The sequence below is a fragment of the Ambystoma mexicanum genome, chromosome 13 (assembly GCF_040938575.1).
Source record: "Ambystoma mexicanum isolate Mex_15411 chromosome 13, UKY_AmexF1_1, whole genome shotgun sequence".
Classification (NCBI taxonomy): Eukaryota; Metazoa; Chordata; class Amphibia; order Caudata; family Ambystomatidae; genus Ambystoma; species Ambystoma mexicanum.
The window spans coordinates 798,698,480-798,722,632 of record NC_090938.1 but is presented as its reverse complement, the minus strand read 5'-3'; the positions used below and the strand labels follow the sequence as shown (position 1 = coordinate 798,722,632).

The following is a 24,153-nucleotide window of genomic DNA, read 5'->3' as shown; positions in this document are numbered from 1 at the left end:
TTCAGGGAAGCGATGACTGAATGGTGGTAGGTGGAGGAGTGCAGTGTGGTCTTGCAGGGTAGTGCTTGCATGTGAGAAGGGACTGGTGAAAGTAGCAGGTGCAGGGAAGCCGATGACTGAATGGTGGTAGGAGGAGGAGTGCTGTGTGGTCTTGCAAGGTAGTGCTGGCATGTGAGAAGGGACGGGTGAAAGTATCAGGTGCAGGGAAGCGGATGACTGAATGGTGGTAGGTGGAGGAGTGCAGTGTGGTCTTACAGGGTAGTGCTGGCATGTGAGAAGGGACTGGTGAAAGTAGCAGGTGCAGGGAAGCCGATGACTGAATGGTGGTAGGTTGGAGGAGTGCAGTGGCGTCTTGCAAGGTAGTGCTGGCATGTGAGAAGGGACGGGTGAAAGTAGCAGGTGCAGGGAAGCGATGACTGAATGGTGGTAGGTGGAGGAGTGCAGTGTGGTCTTGCAGGGTAGTGCTGGCATGTGAGAAGGGACGGGTGAAAGTAGCAGGTGCAGGGAAGCGATGACTGAATGGTGGTAGGTGGAGGGGTGCAGTGTGGTCTTGCAGGGTAGTGCTGGCATGTGAGAAGGGACGGGTGAAAGTAGCAGGTGCAGGGAAGCGATGACTGAATGGTGGTAGGTGGAGGATTGTGCAGTGCAGGGTGGGTAGGGACCTGGCGAGAAGGGGCTGGGGTACATGGCATGTGCGTGAAAGGTGTCGAGTGGTAGGCTAGATGGGAACGGTGATATAGTGGGATGGGTGTAGTTGAAGTATTGCAGGGTTTCGAGTTTGTAGGGTCCGAAGAAGGAGTGGTGTCAATGCAGTGGCAGTGAAAACAGCTGACCATCCATGAAGTCTGCCTCGGCCTATTGCATTATGGTAGTTGTAGTCCTGCCACCCTCGCTGTGCTCAACCTCCATGCTCCGGGGAAGGCCTGCTGGGCTGTCATTCTGCTGGATGGGTGGGTGGGCGGTTGTTAAAGGGAAGTCTTCCACCCCAACTCCCCCACCTCTCTAATTATTTTCTGTCAGCCGGAGAGGAAGAGAGCGAGGAAGAGGGAGGGGTGGTGGGGGGGGGTGGGGGGGTCGGCTGTGTCCACCCACACTGCAGCTGCCGGGCCGGCGCCTTTAAGAGGGGGAGGGCCTGCCCCCGTGTGATGCAAGAGCTGCTGCAGCATCTGGAGCAGGAGCCGGGGCTGGAGCCTGCACCCTGAGCCTGCATCCCCGCCCCCGCATCACCCCCCAGGGACCCCTGCAGCGCACTCCTCTGTGCATCCCAGCACCGTGCTGAGCACAGGACCAGAAGCCGGGACCGGAGCCTGCACCTCGACCATCACAAACCCCCAGAACTCCACCCCCCCCCCCGCCCGAGACCCCTGCACTGCATTCCTCTGTGCATCCTGCATCCCAGAATCCTTGCCAGCATCAGGGCCAGAAGCTGAAGGCTGCCCCCGTGCTCCCTGCCGAGCCTTCACCAATTCCCTCCTCCCCAGGATCCAGTGCACCCCCTCCTAACCCACAGGCATCCTCAGAGCACCCTCCGCCCCACCCCCTCAGCATCTCATCAGCATCACAACCGGGATCTGAGAGCCTGATCTCTAAGCATCTTCCACAGAGCTCCCCCTCTCCCCCCTTTCCCCCCAGCACCAGTCCAGCGTCTGGGGTTAGAGCCTGCTCCCTGGACATCCTTCAACGATCACCCTCCCCAAGATTGGGAGCACGGTCAGAATCCCGGGAGAGGCTGGTCCCTGTGCCCCCCAGGCCCCCACCACACACATCCTCGCAGATCACTGCACCCTTCTTCTCAGTCACACCAGTGGATAAAAAAGACTTCACCTGAGCCACCCCCAGCACCCCTCGCAGCTTTAGGGGCAGGTACTGGAGCCTGCACCCCCTGTAAACCCAAATTCCATCGCAGTGTCCCTAAAGCCCGCCTCCCCCTAATCGTCAGGACTTGGGACAGAGCCTAAACCCTCTCTGAGCCCAGAATCCATCTCAGTGCCACCCACAGCACCCTCTCGTCTTCCGGAATAGGGACTGGTGCCTGCACGCCCTCTAAACCCAGAGCCCATCTCAGTGCCCCAAAAGAACCCCCCCCCCACCCTCCATCGTCAAGAGGTGGGACCAGAGCCTGCACCCCGCCCCCTGAGCCCAGAATCCATCTCCGTGCCACCCACAGCACCCTCTCATCTTCAGGAAAAGGGACTGGTGCCTGCACCCCCTCTAAACCCAGAGCCCATCTCAGTGCCCCTAAATCCCCTTTCCCCCTCATCGCCAGGAAGTGAGGCCAGAACCTGGTGCCCCACGCCCTGAGTCCACAATCCCTCTCAGTGCCACCCCCACCAGGCAGGAGTAGGGACAGCAACCTGCACCACTCTAACCCCAGATACCATCTGCGTGCCACCCCAAAACACCCCATCTTGAAGAGTAGGGACTGGAGCTTGTACACGGTGTAAACCCAGATTCCATCTCAGTGCCCCCTATATCACCACCCCCCCCCCCCCTCATCGTCAGGAAGGTGAACTTGTACCTCCCCTGCCCCTCCCGAGCCAGCTTAGAATCCCTCTCTTCGCCCACCCCCCGTCACACCTCACCTTGAGGAATAGGGACTGGTGCCTGCACCCCATCTAAACCCAGAATCCATCTCAGTGCAACCTTAGAACCCCTTCATCTTCAGGAGTAGGTACTGGAGCCTGCACCCCGTCTAACCAGAGATACCATCCCAGTGCCACCCCCAGCACCCCCTCGTCTTCAGAAGTAGGGACTGGAGCCTGCACACCCTTAGCGCCAGATTCTTCAGTGACACCCCCTCCCCCCCACGCCCCATCTTCAGGAGTAGGGACTGGTCCTACACCCCCTCCAAACCCCAGATTCCTTCTCGGTGCCATCCCTGCACCCATCTCATGCTTCTTCTGAGAGCTCTTGGCAGCATCAGGACCAGGTACCGGTGATGGAGCCTGTTTGCACAGCATCCTCCTGAGCACTGTGGGGAGGCGGAGGTGCCGAAGAAGAAGGCGACCCGTGGTGAATAAGAAGTAGCCAGTGGCGGCAGCAGGGAGAGAGCACCTGGGCAGGCCGGGGACCCCCGTGGACAGAAGGATGCGGTCGGGACAGCGCCGGGGCCGCGTCGGCTCCGGTGTGGGGGTCCCCCGGCAGCGACGGGGCACACTCCTCCGCCAGCCAGTGATTGGATGAGTCAATCGGCGTGGGAGGCAGCTGTCATCCTTCCTCTTCGAAGAGCCCCCAACTCTGCAGCCCCCCAGAACTCTTCCTCCTTACTCCTCGCTTCGGCATCATCCTCCTCCTCTTCTGACTTGGGGTTCGAGGACCTTCGTTGCCCCCCGTCCGATCGGCGGCTTCGATTCTCCCCTTGAGCGCCCCTGGCCGGCTTATCAATGAGAAGACCCCCGGATTAGCGGCGGAATCATGTCCTATGCCCCCTTCAGAGGTAAGGACCCCTGACCTACACTCCTCGTTGGCTAAGCCTACGGCTGAATGGCACTGTCCTTTTCCTCCAGGTTGGCTTATTGGGGTAGGCGTGGAGGGGACTCTCTAACTTCCCTACACCCCAAACAGATTTTACTGTACACGTCCATGATTTCCTGGCGGGGGTCGCTGCAACGTGAGTGGGTCATTTTGCATCTGTGCACCATTTTTAGAAGAAGGGTCCTGCGACCACGGACTAACTAAGGCAATGTTCCACTGGGATAAGGGCTGCTGACAGTGTTGGTGTTTGGGGGTGGAGGCGTGTCAGGTTATCTATTTACACTGCTGATACTACTGGCGTTTAGGTGGCTTCTTGGAAGGTAACTGGATGGATGTGCTGAGGACATTACCGGCATGGGGGGCGAGAGCGGGGGTTAGGAGGGTTGCGGCTTGCAGACTGCCGTTTCCCTGTCTGCACACAGTGCTGGTAAGGGTGGCTGCACACTTGGGTTGAGAGACGAATATATATCGCCTTAGCCTACAGGCACGGTTGGCATGTGGGGGCAGGGTAGTTGGAGCGAGGGTGTGCGGTGGTTATCTCTGTAGGCTGGTGAAAGGGTTCGTGTTTGGGGTGCTGAATTGGCATGAGTGCGGACTGTGGCTGAATGTCTCTTAAGGTTGCAGGCAGCTTTGGTACCGGTGGGTGGAGGGGGTGGGGGGGTGTATTATGTAGAGTGGGAGGCGTGGTTGGTTATCTCTTTTGCTGCTTGGGGGTTTCGCTACCTGGACGGCTGGATGTGGACGCCTCTTGTCTACAGTGTTGGTTTCTAGAAGGGGAGGGGTGATTACTTCGGATGGGGAGCGTGGCCACATGTTGGTATTTGGGGCTCACTTCTTTCGGTTGCTGTGGGTATTGGTTGTTTGGTTTACAGTATATAGGCGTGAAGCGATCATAGAAAAGGGTGGACGAGAGGGATGTGTGAGAGGGAAACTGGCAGTATGGGCCTTAGCACGCTCTGCAGTGATGATCTGCGGGGGCACCGAGGCAGCCGCCGAGTTGCTGGCCTCAGCCCCTCTGACACTAGAAGGCTGGCTGCCCGTCTCACTGGGCTGCTGATCCCCTCTTTGCAGTTCTCTGTCTCTCTGCGTGTTCTGAACCCTCTCTCTCCCCCCTCTCCCTCTCTCCGTTTAGAAATCTGAGGACTGAGGTGTAAGTCCAATGGGCCTGACACCTGTTGATCTCCAGGTGGCTGAGAGCCCTAGGCTAAGAAAACGGAAGGAAGGGCCTGAGGTCTGAAATGTAAGGTCTGTGCTCTAAGGTCGGAGGACAGAGACCTAGGCGCTGCAGTGTGAGATCTGAGGCCAGGGTCAGGGGCCCATAGGTCTGAGGCCCTAGTATTTTAGGTCTGAGGCCTGACGGTCCAAGTTTGAGAAACCTGAGGCCTGTTATGCGAGACCTATGGGTCTGACACCCGGGGAGCCGAATTCTAAGCTACCAAGGCCAGAGGCTCTAAGAAGTTGGAAGATAGAGCTGTAACTCTGCGCTATGAGGTCTGAAAGCCAAATATCTGAAGTCCGGAGGTCTGATGCTTGGAAATCTGAGTGGGGGAAGGGGGGGCTGAGCAATAGGGCCCACTGCTGAATCTGTCACGCAGAGCTCAGGTAGACAGGAATTGTGGCAGAAGTAATACGACCCAGTGTGGCAGTGTATAGAATACTGTGACTGGACCTGGTAATCCTGGACACTGAAGTAAGAGCCACGCTGTAGTATTTGGGACTAGAGCAGGCCGAAGCCTGCAGTGAGGCAGATGATAGTACTTTAAATTCTTGGTGGAGTGAATCCGTAGGTGAGAGTACTGATGGATGCCAGTATGACAGCTGGATGAAGGAATAATGACTGATGGGCACCATGGACAAGCTACCATTGGTGGATACTTGAAGCTTTGCTGCATAAGTGTACCCTATATGCAGCCAGCAGAGACGTCGAACGGCAGAGACGTCGAACGGTCTCATTGTAACACTTTGTTTCTAAGATTCCAGCAAGTTTCCCAAACTGACACTGCGCAGACCTTCAGCGTTGGGTTCCATAACCATCTTCTACTGCAGCAGCGCAAGTGCACACCTGAGGGTTTTCTTACGGGCATCTCAGCGGTAAAAACGCCAGGTTAGTGGGTAAGGGTACATGAGAACCACAGAAGATGTTTCATACAGGCGTGGCTGGAGCATCTTCGTTCCCATATCACTGCCAAACATTCTCCTTTAGCCACTCACCTTCTTTGTCGCAATGGAAGCAATTTGATAGACAAGTACTTGATGGGCCTGTTTCACCCATCATCATGTTTTTCCTGGAAGACTTCCCGTTCTACTTTATCTGAGGTATAGATATTGTTGATAACAGGTTTTATTGCTCGAAGGCAAGGATCAACTGTACCTTCTCCGGCATTTTATTCTTCAGCAGGTTTGTCAGAATTTAGCTGTAGTCTTGCATAAACCTTTGATAGCAGCAGGTAAACTGGCATTCAGTTGTAGTCCCTCATAAACCTCTGATAGCAGCTTGCAGTGGAGAGGAAGGGTATAATCTGCCTCAGAATGCAATGTTTAGGTCAAGCCAATATGGGTTTGAGCTTAGCTTCCACATACTTGATGTAGCCTTGGCCCACAGTGTGCCTGAAATATGTAACTGCCTGGGAGAAAGTGGCTGCTGAAGCTCTCTTGGAGCAAGAGTGTGATGTTAAAGCATAGCCTGTCCCCATGTCACATTAGCCAACCAGATAAGGCGTTTCTAAATGGGTAGTTTGTCTCCGTGAGGTTACTGGGGCAATTCATTGAGTGCAAAAAGGTGGAAGATGGAGTCCTTCTGGCAGCTGTCCAGAAGATGTGGATTCCTGAACGTTCTTCCACAGGCTAACCATGAAAGCTCAGCACACCTGAGATAGGGCCTCACCGTGGGAGTATGTGCTCTGAATTTCTTACCCTACTCTTTTCAGACCTTTTGACCCTCCTTACATTAGTAAACCTAGACCTCGTGGCTGTAACACCTCTTGTGCAGCTCCTAGCACACATGATCCAAGTGATCGCTTACCAAGGATGTGCTTTGTTAGAGGTGAGACAGAGGGTTTGTCAAAGTCGCATGACTTTCCACCTGGCCATCACAAGTCAGCTTCAGGGTCCCTTTCTGTACCTCTCATGCTGGAAAATGTAGTTAAACTCAGTGGAATCATGGGCAGTCCCCCATTAGGCAAAGCAGGGATATGGAAGAGTTTTCTGGCACATGCCCCTATTCCATTCTGAAAAGGCTTGGATCGTGCTCTGGAAAATGTCAGTAAATTACTGACAGAAGCCATTGCTTTCTGTTTGTTTGTTTGTTTGTTTGTTTGTTTTATTTAGTATAGCGCTCCAGACCCAGGGGTAAATGGGCGCTTAAGGACAGGTTACATAGTTACAGTAAATAATCAGTTATACAATTGTGGCGTTAAGATGCCAAATATAATATGTACAGGCAGGTAGTAGGAACATTTCAAAGTATGTACAATATATACAGTTGGTACTGATCTTAGTCAATCTATTCAAAGCATGTAAAATAAATGCAGTAGGGACTGAGCTTAGTTTATCTGAGGATTTCCTTCTCCAGAAGCCAACTAATGACTAATCTTCTGAACAATTGGAAGGATTTGGTCAATTTAATACTCAGTGGCAGGGTTTTCCAGAGTTGAGGGGCGAGGACAGTAAAGCTTGAGCCCCCCGCTCTTTTGGCGGAGAATCTGGGCACGGTGAGGCAGAGAGTATTGGATGATCTGGTGAGTCTTGTGTTAGGCTTGAGGGAGAGTTTATTGGTGAGGTACTGGGGGGCAAGGTGATTTAAGGCTTTATAGGTGAGGCAGAGGGTTTTCAGGTCGATTTTTTTGTTGGATAGATAACCATTTACAAGATATTCTTATGTGGGAGATGTGCTCTCTCCTGGGAATATTTAGTGCTGCTCTCAGCACATTATTCTGGAGGATCTGAAGTTTCTTGATTATAGCTTGGTTGCCACCAAGGTAGAGGCTGTTGCAATAATCAAGCTGCGACTGTATGAGGGCCCTCGCCAGAATAAGGCAGCTGTGTGTAGATAGAAAGGGTCTGCATTGAAGCTTCAGTCAGAGAACAGATAGTGCCAGAGACTGAACGGCTGGTTACTCAAAAACTGGGCCTGATATGAGAAAAATGACTTGAGGAACATTAAAGCATGAGGGAACCAATACCTATTATCTCAATGCGGAGCCCGGGGATGGTGATAGTGTCCCTTTAAGAAACAATTGATTTGAATACATTGAAATTGAATCCAGGGATCCTAACACTACCTTTTGATTGCAACAACTAAATGAAACTGAGCACTCCTAATTATAAAGGAGGATCTCTCGTAAACTAGGCTGCTCTAAGTTCTCCTGATTGGCTCCTACATTGGAGAACACCTGCATTACAGCATCGGGATATTTTGTAGTGTATTCAACATCCACCGGTATGCTCACGATGCCCTACTCCAGGGATCATCTTGGGAATATATAGTGTTTATCCCCACCCACTGAAAGGGTTCCTCGCCCACAGGAAAGGGAATCAACATAGATTTGGACTTCCCTCCAGCCTTTCCATGGACTTCACTGCCATGGCACGATCCACAGAAAGACTTCCAGTAACCCATAATCGTAGGCTAGAAAAAGCTATTCAGCACTTGGGTCCTTGCTCTTGACAGTCCTAGTTGGCTAGCAAGGGGTCTATCATGCCCCACTCTGGAACCAATCAGGGACTGGTCAGTATGCTCCCTGTTAAGCATCTCCAAGCTTCCAGTGTCTGGGTGCAGGATCATTCTTCTGGGTATCCATATATTCCAGTACACCAGCCTCAGCCCTCAGGGATTGTCAGGTCTTTCACAAAGGTTTCTCTGAATGTTAACTGGTTGTAGAGTTCCAGATATGCAGTTTTCTACTGGGCCATAGCGTTCTACCTCTGGGCTCTCTTAAGAGAGTGAATCGGTGGGTTTGGGTCTGGCCAGGGATCTGATGCCTTATTGTTTGAAGCAACAGGAGGTTCTGGATCCAGTCACAAAGGAAATGGAGCATAAATCTCCTGTGCAACAGATATAGCATACATTGTGTGGCTCTTGCTAACCATCACTATTGCACACGTCTCCTTCTGGTAGTCAGGCAGCATGCATTGTGTAGGGCACTGGAGGAGTCTTGCAAGACTTCAACCACCAGAGAACCCCTTCCTCCTCTCCATCCTACTGGAGACTTCTCCTGGCTAGGGGATAACCCCCGGCTACTATTTGCATGAGTCACTTTAGAGATTGTTTTAGCATTTATTATATGTGGATGTTGGTGATATTCACAAGAATTAGATGCGCCCGTTGTACAGCAAATCCTGCCTGTTTGTGCACCTGATCCACACTTGTGCAAGTCTCTGTTCGAACCAGAGGTGAAACATCTTTACATTGCCCCAACCAATGCAAAGTCTACAGGAAAGAGAATAGCCTTAACTTCAGCCATGAAGTGACTGCATAACCCTGTGGTTTGCGGCTGCATTTCAGATATTCTCTCCTGAAGTGGCATAGAACCGTAGACTCATGGCAACCAGACCCACCCGTCCCTTCTTTGGATGGATGCTGCCAACCTTCTCTTGACTGGGCACCCCTTCATTCTATTCAGGCATCGGTCCTCACTTCCCTGAGTACCGGCAGCTCCCCTTTTCCTGGGGGTTTGTTTACGTCTCCTTTGCCTTTATTCCATGTGTTTTGTCTGGGATTGTTGAGTGTATTTTATAATTCTGGAGGGAGAAAGCAGAAACATGGGCACCTGCACTATCCACCCTCTCAGAGCCAGCCTCCACGTTCTACCCTCTTACTACCCTCAACAAAGTATATATTTTTCATCCAGAAACATGTTTTTTATAGGAGCTTCTCGGATATGAATTGGGTTGTTGTCCAACAAGAGTAGTTTGTTCAAGTAAGCACAGATACCGAGGGACTGTTTCTGCAGGATCGGATAGTTTACAGTCCGCAGTAGTCCTCCACCTTTCTTCCTGCTTTCCCAACGTCAAGATAGCTTTCTGACACATAAATAGGTCCATGTAGGAGTTACTGCCCATCCTGGAGACATATCTTTACTCAGCTATTTAGTCAGTACTGCAGTCTGTCATTGGTTGCAGTGCAAGAGAGACTCTGTTGTTGGCTATGCTTCGGCCTCTGGCTGCAACCATTAGCAGACTAAACAGGGAGAGTGGCAAATCCTTCTTCAGGTTCTAGGCCAACACAAAGAGCTTCTAAAACCAACCAAAGCAGAGGTGAATATATTCCTTCCCTTTCCCAGGCTACCATTACAGCCCTCCCCTGTGTACGTCCAAGGTCTCCTGGTGACCCCACACATTGAGCCTAGTGTGTTAGTTGAGACCCCAGTCCCACGGTCCTTCCAGCTGCACCTGAATCCCTTGGAGCTATGGGGTGAGAACCTGTTGCTACATGACCCCATCTTGATGTTATCATTATGTTTTCCCCATTTCTGATGTCAGCTGGGATTCATACAGCCTTCAGGAGTGGACCCCTGTTCTTGAAGCCACTGACAGAGGATAAGGAGAATGTGTATATCCCGCGAGGATGCTGCCTCTGGGTCCCTTATGTAGAGCTGATGGACCTCCCTTAGCCAGGAGACCCGATGTGTGTAGATATCTGTAGTGATCCTCCTCACCATTGTTATCCCTTTTCCCCTGTGCTTTGGCACCGAGTGCCTTCCCTCTTTGGCCTTTGTGCACAGTTGATGTCCAGGTGTCGCAGACCTCAGTGTAAGCGAACCTCACTCTTTCTCATGAAACAGCCGGCTCAGCCCCAAGGGGAAGCTAAATTCCCAGAGCCCTGCTGGAGCCCCACAGGATTCCCTCAAGTGATAGTTCAAGGTCTGGCTTACCTGATTAAATTCAGTGGGAGACACACCCTCTAATAAACAAATGATTGAGGCCTTCAAACTCAGATGCCACTAAGATACCCTATGCACCACTCCTTGGTGAAACTCAAGTAGGTCACATTCACCAGGGACTGCACAGATACCAGGTGAACTGTGAATAGGAGCGGCTTCACTGTGAACACACAAAAGGGCAGCTCACAGAAAATAGCCACAGCTTGAGACCAATCAGGCCTGTAAGGTTTCAATGGGATACTCAAGGGCATGTTAAGAGTCTTCCCTGAGATGCATCGGAGGCAGTGGGGGAAATATTCTCCCTATCCTCTTGTCACCTATAGAGAGGCACCTCACCGTTTCATTGGGTTCAGTCCTTTTGTACTCTTGCAGGGGTGGTGCATGAAAAGATGTCAGCCATAGTTTCATTTGCGGTGAGCATAAGGAAATAAAGGATCACCCCAAGACTTAATGTCTTTTGCTATGGACAAACATGAGGAGGATTGGGGGAAGCAGAAAAGATGGTACAAGTGCCAAGCCAGTGTCAGCTTGTATGAGGGTCGAGGACTCTACTGCAGGTAGCAGAGTTGCACGAAAAGATGCACGTTGCCTGTGTCAGACCCCACAGGATTGTGGTGAAGGTCAATGACACCCACTAAATATAACCTCCTCATTTTGGATTTAAGATGCACAACAGACCATATTTCTTTCAGGACATCTAAACCTTTGCTACTTGCTAGCTTGATTACTCAGCACCAAGAACTCTGTAGTGGGTGGCTGCTGCGCTCTATAATTTTCCAAAACCAGAACTACCGTAAACAAACCTTTGTGTTCCGAAGGTCGAGCAATGACACAGCCAATGTAAACTGAGCGTGGTTCAAGTAAGTGGTTTTATTACGGTGTGCTTCAAGGTAGAAGTTGGCCCAAACTCCAATAGGAACTGGGAGCGTCTCTACAAATGAAAAGGGATGTCTGGATATGAAAAGTCACAAAAGTAGTAACATCAAGTGAGGTGTTCTACCAGTGCATTGTTACACAAATCATAAAGTTGAACCTGATCTTACAAGTACTTCCTGCTACAGAAACTATATAATCTGAAACACAATGTCTAAAGGATTCTACCAACAGAAAGTTCCAATCCTGTGCTTAATAAATCACCAGCCTCCAGTCTAGTCCCTAGCATGCTAGATAAAACACAAAATTCCATGTCTTGGCCAACAAAAAAGAGTTCACAAATCCTATGCTATAAAGCCAATCCCTACTCTCAAACTCTAAAAAGAAGCTAGACTTAGGAAGTCTTTTCCAGGGTTTACCCACAGTCTTAATCCTCCTTGGTCTTCCTACTTTCAGTCTTATTCTTAAGATCTCACCCAGTTACTTGGCTTCTCAGACTTCTCTTCAGGCTCTGCGTTAGCAAACTTCTCTTCAGGATCTGAGTTAGCCGCTGTATCTTCCATCTTGCATTGCCAGCCTCTCTCGCTGGTTCATTGAATTAGTATGGTACTCAACGAGATTGGTCTTTCTAGGCATTTACATGCAAACTAGGTCTTCCCTCAGACTTTAGGTTTCTCCACAACCTCTGGTTTTCAATATTGACTTGAACAGTTCTCACCACATCCAAAATTATCAGCATTCATTTGATAAGGCATCAGCACAGCATGGATTATCAGAATTAACATGGATCAGGCCTCACCACAGCGTGGATTATCAGAATTCACTTGATCAGGTTTTACAATGACCTGGATTACCAGCATTCATTTGGACAGGTCTCACAATGACCTGGATTATCAGCATTCACTTGGGCAGGTCTCACAAATAACCTGGATTATCAGCATTCATTTGGGCATTTCTCACCACGAGTGGCACTCACTTGGGCAGGTAGCACCATGACCTCGATTATCAGAATTCACTTGGGCAGGTCTCATAGTGACCTAGATTATCAGCATTCATTTGGACAGGTCTCACCGCAACGTGAATTATCTCAAAATGAGCCGGATTATCAGCATTCACTTTGGCAGGTCTCACTATCACCTGGATTATCAATATTCATTTGGGCATTTCTCACCACAAGTGGCACTCACTTGGGCAGGTAGCACCATGACCTTGATTATCAGAATTCACTTGGGCAGGTCTCATAATGACCTAGATTATCAGCATTCATTTGGACAGGTCTCACCGCAACGTGAATTATCTCAAAATGAGCCGGATTGTCAGCATTCACTTGGGCAGGTCTCACTATCACCTGGATTATCAACATTCATTTAGGCAGGTTTTACCACAATGTGAATTATCAGCATTCACTTGGGCAGGTCTCACAATGTCCCATATTATAAACATTCATTTGGGTAGGTCTCACAATAACCTGGATAATCAACATTCACTTGGGACAGTCTCACGATGACCTTGATTATCAGCATTCATTTGGGCAGGTCTGACCATGACCTGGATTTTCAGGATTCCTTTGGGCAGGTCTCATCTTGACGTGGGTGGTCAGCATTCACTTGAGCAGGTCTCATCTTGACGTGGGTGGTCAGCATTCACTTGAGCAGGTCTCATCTTGACGTGGGTGGTCAGCATTCACTTGAGCAGGTCTCATCTTGACATGGGTGGTCAGCATTCACTTGAGCAGGTCTCATCTTGACATGGGTGGTCAGCATTCACTTGAGCAGGTCTCAACATGACCTGGGTTATCACCATTCACTTGGGCAGGTCTCAACATGACCTGGGTTATCAGCATTCACTTGGGCAGGTCTCACAATGACCTGGATTATCAGCATTCACTTGGGCAGGTCTCACAATGACCTAGATTAACAGCATTCGCTCGGGCAGGTCTCTGTATTATAAACATTCATTTGGTCAGGTCTCATAATGACCGGAATTATCAGGATTCTCATGGGCAGGTCTCACCACGACCTGGATTATCAGCATTCATTTGGGACGGTCTCACAATGGCCTGGATTATCAGCATTCACTTGGGCAGGTCTCACAATGGCCTGGATTATCAACATTAATTTTTGCAGGTCTCACCGCAACTTGGCTTTTCAGCAAGCATTTGAGCAGGTATTACCACAACGTGAATTATCAACATTCATTTGGGCAGGTCTCACCATGATTTGGCTTTTCAGTATTAATTTCGGCAGGTTTTACCACAGTGTGAATTAGCAGCATTCATTTGGGCAGGTCTCACAATGACCTGGGTTATCAGGATTCACCTGGGCAGTTCTCACGCAGATCTGGATTATCAGCATTCACTTGGGCAGGTCGCACAATGACCTGGATTATCAGCGTTAATTTAGGCAGGTCTCACCACGACTTGGTTTTTGAGCATTCATTTTGGCAGGTTTTACCACAATGTGAATTATCAACATTCATTTATGCAGGTCTGACCATGATGTTGGTGGCCAACATTCACTTGGGCAGGTCTCACCATGACCTGGGTTATCCATATTCATTTGGGCAGCTCTCACCATGGGTGGTCAGCATTCACTGAGACAGGTGTCACCATTACCTGGATAATAAGCATTCATTTGGGCAGGTCTCACACTGACCTGGATTATCAGTATTCATTTGGACAGGTGTCAGAATTACCTGGATTAACAACATTAATTTAGGCAGGTTTTACTGCAACTTGGCTTTTCAGCATTCATTTGGGCAGGTTTTACCATGACCTGGGTTATCAGGATTCACCCGGGCAGATCCCACCATGACCTGGGTTATCAGGATTCATATGGGCAGGTCCCATGGGTAGTCAGCATTTACTTGGGCAGGAATCACCATGACCTGAGTTATCAGGATTCACCTGGGCAGATCTCACAATGATCTGAATTATCAGCATTCACCTGGGCAGGTCGCACAATGACCTGGATTATTAGTATTCATTAGGGCAGGTTTTACCACAACATGAATTATCAACATTCATTTAGGCAGGTCTCACCATTATTTGTTTTATCAGCATTCAATTGGGCAGGTTCTACCACAACATGAATTATCAACATTAATTTAGGCAGGTCTGACCATATGTGGGTGGTCAACATTCACCTGAGCAGGTCTCACAATGACCTGGATTATCAGCATTCACGCGGGCAGGTCTCACAATGCTGGATTATCAGTTTTCATGCAGGCAGGTCTCACTATGTCCTGGGTTACCAACATTTATTTAGGCAGGTTTTACCACAATGTGAATTATCAACATTCACTTGGGCAGGTCTCACAATTACCTGGTTTTTCAGGATTCATATTGGCAGGACTCACCATGGACGGTCGGCATTCTCTCAGGCAGGTACCCACATGTGTTATTAGTATTCATCCCAGCCAATTCTCGCACTGACGGGGACTATCAGCATTCACCTGGGCAGATCTCACAATGACATGGATTATTACTATTTATTTGGGCAGGTCTCACAATGACCAAGATCATCAGCATTCATTTTGGAAGGTCTCGCAATAATATGGATGATCAGCATTCACTTGAGCAGGTCTCTCAATGACCTTGATTATCAGAATTCATGTGGGCAGGTCTCACCAGACTTTCCACTATTTACTTGGGATGGGCTCACCATGACCTGGATTATCAACATTAATTTTGGCAGGTCTCAATGCAACTTAGCTTTTCAGCATTCATTTGGGCAGGTTTTACCACAACCTGAATTATCAACATTCATTTGGGCAGGTCTCACCATGATTTGGCTTTTCAGCATTCATTTGGACAGGTCTCACAATGACCCAGATTTTCACAATTAATTTGGGCAGGTTTTACCACAATGTGAATTATCAACATTCATTTTGGCAGGTCTCAGCTTGATCTGGGTGATCAGCATTCCTTTGGGCCGGTCTCACAATAACCTGGATTGTCGGCATTCATTTGGGCAGGTCTCATAATGACCTTGACGATCAGCATTCACTTGGGCATGGCTCACCATGACCTGCATTATGAACATTAATTTAGGCAGGTCTCACTGCAACTTGGCTTTTCATCATTCATTTGAGCTGGTTTTACCACAACGTGAATTATCAACATTCATTTCGGCAAGTCTCACCATGATTTGGCTTTTCAGCATTCATTTGGACAGGTTTTATCACAATGTGAATTATCAACATTCACATGGGCAGGTCTCACCATGACCCGGAATTTCAGCATTCACTTGGACAGGGCTCACTATGACCTGGATTATCAACATTAATTTAGGCAGGTCTCACTACTGCTTGGCTTTTCAGCATTCATTTGGGAAGGTTTTACCAAAATGTGAATTATCAACATCCATTTGGGCAGGTCTCACCATTATTGAGCTTTTCAGGATTAATTTGGGAAGGTTTTACCACAATGTGAATTATCAACATTAATTTGGGCAGGTCTCCCCAAGATGTGGGTGGTCAACATTCACTTGGGCGGTTCTCACCATGACTTGGATTCTCAGGATTCCTTTGGGCAGGTCTCACAATGACCTGAGTTATCAGGATTCATATGGGCAGGTCCCATGGGTAGTCAACATTCACTTGGACAGGGCTCACTATGACCTGGATTATCAACATTAATTTAGGCAGGTCTCACTACAGCTTGGCTTTTCAACCTTCATTTGAGCTGGTTTTACCACACCGTGAATTATCAACATTCATTTCGGCAAGTCTCACCATGATTTGGCTTTTCAGCATTCATTTGGACAGGTTTTATCACAATGTGAATTATCAACATTCACCTGGGCAGGTCTCACCATGACCCTGAATTTCAGCATTCACTTGGACAGGGCTCACTATGACCTGGATTATCAACATTAATTTAGGCAGGTCTGACTACTGCTTGGCTTTTCAGCATTCATTTGGGAAGGTTTTACCAAAATGTGAATTATCAACATCCATTTGGGCAGGTCTCACCATTATTGATCTTTTCAGGATTAATTTGGGCAGGTTTTACCACAATGTGAATTATCAACATTCATTTGGGCAGGTCTCCCCAAGATGTGGGTGGTCAACATTCACTTGGGCGGGTCTCACCATGACCTGGATTCTCAGGATTCCTTTGGGCAGGTCTCACAATGACCTGAGTTATCAGGATTCATATGGGCAGGTCCCATAGGTAGTCAACATTCACTTGGACAGGACTCACTATGACCTGGATTATCAACATTAATTTAGGCAGGTCTCACAACAGCTTGGCTTTTCAATTCTGTCATGAATCACAGAGTGCGCCCCTTTTGGGCTTCTTGGTCCCTGTCACAGCGGGCTTGCACTCATTAATACTCCCAACATGGCCGTCCAGCGTAATCCCTTCTCGCTCCATGCGCTGGACGTAGCCTTTTCTACTAATAGACCACGCCTTCCGCGGCTCCGCGCGTCTCAATGCTATTGCAAAGTAGCGACCAGACGTGTGCCCCGTAGCTCGCGGTTCTTCTCCTTTTTCCAATCCTGCTATCCCTTCCTAGTCCTCCCCTTTCTTCTTACCTCCTGGATTCCTGGCTAGCCTGCTTCCACTGCCTCCTGGATTCCTGGATTCGGCGTCCCGGAAACTGAACGCATTCTGGATTCGGAAGAGAATCGGGTAGCCTTCTTCAAGACCCGGTCCATCCGCAAGAAGGCATCGACCAAGGACACCAGTAAAGAACAGACTCAGGTGAGAAGGGGGGAACTCCCTGACAGTTTGAGACGCCACCCGATCGAACTTGATATTGATATGGAGGCTGCCGTGCAGGACCTGATGCGTGGTATGCAGGAATTATCAACCGAGGTACAGAATTTAGAGGCGGAGAACGCCGCTCTCAAACAGTTGGTCCTATCCCGGGATTCTGCTACAAAAGAAAGTGTCTTACTGGGCGGCATCGTGGACAAATACGATCCTCTACCCACTCGTCTAATTCCCCAAATCTACCCTCTTCTCTTCCTTACCTCACCTCTTTCTTCAATGTATGTCTCTCCACTGCTACCTTTCCCACTGCTTTCAAACACACTACTATCATCCCCATCCTGAAAGAACCCTCAGCTAACCCTCTCCTGGGTTCCAACTTTTGCCCTATCTCTCTTTTACCTTTCCTCTCTAAGCTCCTTGAACGACTGGTCTACTCCCAACTCTCAGCATTTGTCTCTAACTTCCTCCCCCCTACTCATTCTGGTTTTCGCCCTAAGCACTCCATTGAAACTGCTCTTACTTTCGTTCTTAATTCCCTTCTTACTGCTTGCTATTCTAAACACTCTTCAATTCTCAATCTCCTCGACCTCTCTTCTGCCTTTGACACCGTAGATCACCCCTTTTGAAGGGATTGTGTCCTCCGACGTATTCCTTATCTTAGATATCTCCTTCCAGCTCTGCTGGCCTCGGAAAATTTTTCTCTAGAGGGCGCTGTGCGTCGACGTCCGCCGAGTCGATGTCCCTCGACAGCCGCCATATCGACGTCGACGTCATCCTGCCTATAAAGGCCGCGCGCAGCGTCCGTTGCTCAGTTCCGTTTTTCTGCGCTTACTCAGTGCCTCGGAATACCGTTGCTCAGTTTTGTAGACAATTTATCCTATTTACCTCGAGATATTCGATCCGTACTCGATGGCTTCCTCGTCGGAACCGATGACCCCTCGGTCCAGCTTCAAAAAATGCAGAGATTGTGGGAAAAAGATGTCGCTGACTGACCCTCACAGAGTTTGTCTGTGGTGTTTGGGAGCTGAACACCATTGTTCGGAGTGCGAGGACTGTATGTCCATGACAGCTAAGGCCTCGAAGGAGCGTAGGGGGAAGCTGGAGAAAGGTAAGACTTTAAAAGCTTCTTCTTCCTCGACGAAGTCGAGACATTTGTCTCCTCGTCACCATTCGCGCTCCAGGTCTCGGAGTGGGTCCCATCACTCCTCGAGATCGAAGCACTCGAAGAGGAGACGTCGAAGATCCCCTTCTCCGTCCTCCTCTTCCTCTGTTTTCTCCAAAGAGAATCCCTTGCCCCACGAAACATAGTTCCCGGGCTGAATGGGAGGACTTCCGCAAAAATATGATGAGCGTCTTCGAGAAAGCGGCCTCGACCCCCTCGAAGACTGCCGAGAGCGATGCTCTGGTCGAAAGACCCGAAGGTCAAAAACGCCGCGAGGCGCAGTACCCGGCGAAGGAAGCTTCTCGAGTGCGTCACGAACCCTCGAGTAAAGCTATGACCTCAAAACCTTCTTCGAAGGTTCCGTCGACGCCATCGACTAAGGTTCCGTCGACGCCGAGGTCGGTGTCTTCGACGCCGTTGTCGAAGGGACCTTCGACACACGGGTCTGTCGACTCAACGCCATCTTCGACACCGAAAGTCACGGTTACGACGCACCCAGTGGCTATCCCCAGGTCCTTGATGACGATGGCGTCGAGACTGTCGACTTCCTCGAGCAGAATCCCAATTCTATCGAGGTCCTCCAGGCCTCCGCCTTTAATTTCGACGCCACGCCCGAAGCCTTCGACGTCGGCGTCAACGACATCGACGTTTTTGAGGCCGATTATGACAAGTTTGGCACCCTCTGCCTTGGAGATGGGTTTTACACCCTTTGTGAGTTCAGAACAATTGAGAACTATGTCCTCAATTATGGAAGAGGTTGAACTATCTGAACAGGAAGACCATTTGAGTTGCAGGGACCTGCAACCCCAGTTAGAGAGGAGTTATCCTCAGAAGAACGCAGGTTAAAGGATCTTCATGATTCCTTACATGAGGCAAGTGGGTTAGACACTTCCCCTGAGGTGGAGTTTGCTAGGCCAAACCCGGGGGAGCATGCTGAAACTCCCTATAGAGCCTTAATGGCCAGGATCACAGAATTTATGGGGTGGTCAACACCATCACAGGCTTTCCAACAAGATGACCTCACGGATATTCTTCACAAAGGTCCACAGGAGGATCCTGTAGTGCCCTTTCATAAAGCTCTTCAGAGGAAGATTATGACGAACTGGGAAACCCCAGATGTCGTTCCGGCAGTAAATAAAAAACTGTCTACAAAATACAGGGTATCTTCTGCAGACCCGGAGTTTTTGTCAAAACACCCATCCCCAGAAAGTCTGGTGGTACAGGCAGCATCTTCTACTGACGTCAAGACTGCTTACCCTACCGTCCCACAGGATAGGGACGATAAGAAATATGATGCTATGGCAAAGAAAGTTTTTTCGGCATGTAGCATGGCGTTAAAATCTGTTAATGCTACTTGCACCCTTGCTAGATTCAGCCATACACTTTGGGAGTGTGCTTCTACAGCGGCTGACTGCATCCCGGAGGGAGAAGAAAGGGAGGCGTTCCTAAATATCATACAGGACGGTAAAGACGCTATGTGCGAATCCCTCCAGACGGGCATTGATTCGGCTGACAGTATCAGCAGAGCAATGGCGGCAAGTACAACAACCAGGAGATTCGCTTGGTTGAGAAAGTCTGGTTTTGCCCCAGATGTGCAAGCCAGGCTCTTGAACACCCATTCGATGGCTCTTCATTGTTCGGGAAAAAGGCTGATGACAGTTTAGAAAAACTGCAAACATCAAAAACAGCAGCAAAATCCCTAGGCGCTGCAATCCGTCAGACACCTTTTCGTCCCACAGGAACCTCTGCGAGGGGCAAGTCCTTTCGCTTCTACTCCACATTCGGAAGAGGTAGAGGACGACCGGCTCAAAGGGGACAAAGAAGAACTACCCGAGGTGGACGGGGTAGATATTCAAAAGCCGCAGCAACAGCAGGTGCCTCTTTACCATCGGCATCTGCATCAGCCGCCCCAAAACCACTCTGAGGACTTCCCTCACAGGACACCTGTAGGAGGCAGGTTAACTCAACATCTGGCGGAATGGCAGGCTATCACGTCAGATGCTTGGGCATTGGAAACAGTTGCCCAAGGTTACTGCCTGACTCTCCTACGCATACCTCAGAGTCATCCACCGGTGATCAGCTCTCAGAAAGCTCCAGATCCGCTCCTCTTGCAGGAAATTTTGGACCTGCTAGAGAAAGGTGCCATAGAACCGGTACCTGTAGCGGAGAGGAACAAGGGCTGGTACTCCCCTTACTTTCTCATTCCAAAGAAAGACGGAGGACTGAGACCCATCTTGGACTTGCGAGAATTGAACAAATTCCTCAGGAAAGACAAATTCAAGATGGTAACTCTTTTTCAGATCCTTCAGGCCCTTCAGTTCCAGGACTGGTTGATATCTCTGGACCTTCAGGAACCTTATTTCCATGTGCCTATCCATCTCAAACACAGGAAATACCCGAGGTTTGCAATTGGCAACTCTCATTATCAATTTCGAGTGCTGCCATTTGGGCTGACCTCCGCCCGAGGGTCTTCACCAAGTTAATGTCGGTAGTGGCGGCAAGTCTAAGGAGGGAAGGGATTCACGTCTACCCCTACCTGGACGATTGGTTGATCAGGGCTGTATCTTCGGAACAAGCTCAGATCCAGCTAAATCACGTTTGCCACTCCCTTCACAGACTGGGCTTCTCCCTCAATTTAAAGAAGTCACAAATGATACCATCGCAGAGACTCCAGTTCATCGGAGCGATCCTGGACACTTCCCTGGGAAAAGCCTCGCCACCAGAGGTGAGGGCTCAAGATATTCTACAGATGGTTACCAAGTTCCAAAATGCCCAACGTCTCCCAGCCTTCGACTTTTTGAGGTTGCTAGGCCTCATGGCATCCTGCATTTTCCTAGTGCCAGAGGCTCGCCTGAGAATGAGATCCCTCCAGTGGGCACTGAGGACTCAGTGGTCACAATTCTCAGGAAGAATGACAGATCTTCTTCAGGTTCCCGACAGGGTGGCTCGAGACCTTCAGTGGTGGGCCTGTCAGGAGAACATTCTGAAAGGAGAACAGTTTTGGCAACCCTGGCCGGAGATAACAGTAGTCACGGATGCCTCACTCACGGGGTGGGGAGCCCATGCCAACGACTTGACCATCAGCGGTCGTTGGTCTCCATCGGAGTCCAGACTACATATCAACCTGTTAGAACTGAGGGCCATCAGACTTGCGCTGAAGGCGTTCCTGCCAGCTGTACAGGGGAAGAATGTCCTGATAATGACGGACAACACAGAGGCCATGCATTACCTCAACAAAAGAGGAGGTGTAGGATCACTACCCCTGTGCAGAGAGGCGATGCAGCTCTGGTTTTGGGCAATCCAAGAAAGAATCTCTCTATCGGCAGTTCACCTTGCCGGAGAGAACTTGACAGCGGACGCTCTGAGCAGGCAGAGCACAGTCTCCCACGAGTGGGAACTAGCTCAGGAAGTCCTTGAAGAGATCTTCGCCCTTTGGGGAACCCCTCAGGTGGATCTGTTCGCCACCAGTGTCAACAGGAAGTGCGATCTGTTCTGGTCAAGGGAATTTCCCCCGAGAGGAGCTCTGGGAGACGCGTTCATAGTGGACTGGGAGTTTCCGCTTCTGTACGCGTTCCCACCGGTCCCTGCCATTCCTCAAATGATCAGGAGGTTGAGAAGATTCCCGAAAACCATGATCCTAATTGCTCCGGATTGGGCCAGGAGAACGTGGTACCTGGACCTTCTAGACTTGTCCATCTGCCCTCCAATTCGGCTTCCACTCAGAGAGAACCTACTCTCACAGAAGGGAGGTCAGGTTCTCCATCCAGACATCAAAACCCTCAACCTTCACGCTTGGCTTCTGAAAGGCTGAGGTACAAGGTGAGGGACCTCCCTGATGATGTTATGGAGGTGTTGCTTTCGGCAAGGAGGCCAGCAACAAAGTCTTTATACCGCTGCCGTTGGAACAGATTTTGCAGCTGGTGTAGAGAAAAGAATATTGACCCCTTTTCATGTGGTACACCAATGGTTTTGTCCTTCCTACTCTATTTGGCGAATTCAGGCCTTCAAGTTGGCACCATTAAGGGCTATCTCGCAGCGCTATCCATCTTTAAGCGCACTGCGGAAGAACCATTCTATTTCAAGTTACCCTTGGTAATACAGTTTCTAAAGGGGTTAACCAACGTTTATCCCCCAAGACCATTCCAGGTTCCCCTATGGGATTTAAACTTAGTCCTAACTTTCCTGATGGGCACACCTTTCGAACCTCTCCATTCTTGTTCGTTAAGATTTCTTACCCTTAAAACTGTTTTATTAATAGCACTTACATCTGCTAGAAGGGTGAGCGAGTTACAAGCTCTTTCTTGTAAACCCCCTCATACAGTCTTTCACAAAAACAAAGTTGTCCTGCAAGTGAAGCCTAATTTCCTCCCAAAGGTGGTTTCTGAATTCCATATCACTCAGAAGATTACCCTGCCATCTTTCTATCCTCCTCCTCATCCGGGGAAAGAGGAAGAGAGGTTACACAGGCTGGACCCTAGAAGGGCTTTAAGTTTTTACATCAGTAGACTGGCCAGGATAAGACAAGCAGACCAGCTGTTTGTAGGCTACACAGGTCACAAGCTGGGGTTACCAATAACTAAGCAGACCATTTCCAGATGGATCATTCTAGCCATTTTGGAATGTTATAAAGTGGCAGGAAAAGAGCCCCCTCAAAACCTTAGGGCTCATTCGACCAGAGGTATTGCAGCTTCATCAGCCCTCAAAAGAGGAGTGCCGGTTAAAGACATTAGTGCGGCCGCCACATGGTCGTCCGTCCATACCTTTACACGATTTTACAACTTGGATTCCTCCTCCAGTCAAGAGACTAGGTTTGGAAGGGCTGTATTGCACTCTATTCATCAATAGAAGGCAGCATGAAGTCAGTACTCCCACCTCCAATAATAGAATACTGCTATGGGAGCCTATCTAAGATAAGGAATACGTCGGAGGACACAGTCCCTTCGAAGAACAAGTTACTTCTTACCTTGTAACGTTCTTTCGATGGGATGTTCCTCCGACGTATTCCTTATCGACCCTCCCATCCATCCCCGCAGTTCTACTTCCCTTGTTGTTGCAGTTTACTCTCCTTCAGGGTGATTAGTCTAGTCCAGACAGAAATACTGTGGGCTACAAAAACGGAACTGAGCAACGGACGCTGCGCGCGGCCTTTATAGGCAGGATGACGTTGACGTCGATACGGCGGCTGTCGAGGGACATCGACTCGGCGGATGTCGACGCGCAGCGCCCTCTAGAGAAAAGTTTTCCGAGGCCAGCAGAGCTGGAAGGAGATATCTAAGATAAGGAATACGTCGGAGGAACATCCCATCGAAAGAACGTTACAAGGTAAGAAGTAACTTGTTCTTCTCCTTTACACACTTTCCTAATTTGGTCTCAAAGGTTCTGTTCTTAACTGGTTTTCCTCCTACCTTTCCAACCGCTCCTTTGCTGTCTCCTGAGACGGCTGTTCTTCCCCTACTCACTCTCTCGATTTTGGTGTTCCCCAAGGCGCTGTACTTGGCCCCTTCCTCTTCACACTTTACACCTCACTTCTTGCCACTATCATCTCTTCCTTTGGTATCTCGCACCACTTTTATGCTGATGATTCCCAGCTTTCCCTTTCCTTCTCTTCCTTTACTCCTGACATTCATCTTAAACTCTCTTCCTGTCTCACTGCAATCAAAACGTGGATATCCTCTCACTTTCTCACACTAAACTCTGACAAAACTGAAATGTTATTCTTTCCTTCCAACACTCTCCCCCCCATTCCATCCTCTTATCCCCCACTCATCTCCCCATCTCTGCCTCTGCCCGCAATCTTGGCCTCCACTTTGATTCTAACCTCTCCTTTACCCACCATATTTATCTCACCTCCCGCGCCTGTCGCTACCATCTTTATAATGTTCGTAAAATCCGTTCCTCTCTCACCTTCCACGTCACCAAGCACTTAATTTCCTCCATTATTTTTTCCCATCTCTTCTACTGCTCAGGTCTACTCTTCGGCCTCAAAGCCTCCCATCTTGCCCCCCTCAAATCCCTCTACCACTCTGCTATCCGCACTCTCT

At 49.5% G+C, this 24,153-nt stretch overlaps 1 protein-coding gene across 4 annotated transcripts in view; it reads left to right on the top strand.

The window, feature by feature from the left end:
- The first annotated feature begins 1,116 nt into the window (after window positions 1-1,116).
- SYNGAP1 (synaptic Ras GTPase activating protein 1) overlaps window positions 1,117-24,153 on the top strand; it is a 2,054,767-nt gene continuing 2,031,730 nt past the window's right edge. For all 4 annotated transcript variants that reach the window (XR_011283210.1, XM_069635198.1, XM_069635197.1 and 1 more), the window contains exon 1: window positions 1,117-3,436. Coding sequence is in view for 3 of the 4 variants with exons in the window: in XM_069635198.1 (XP_069491299.1) it covers window positions 3,415-3,436 (22 nt within the window). In the remaining variant the exon portion in view is untranslated. The remainder of the gene's footprint in view (window positions 3,437-24,153) is intronic.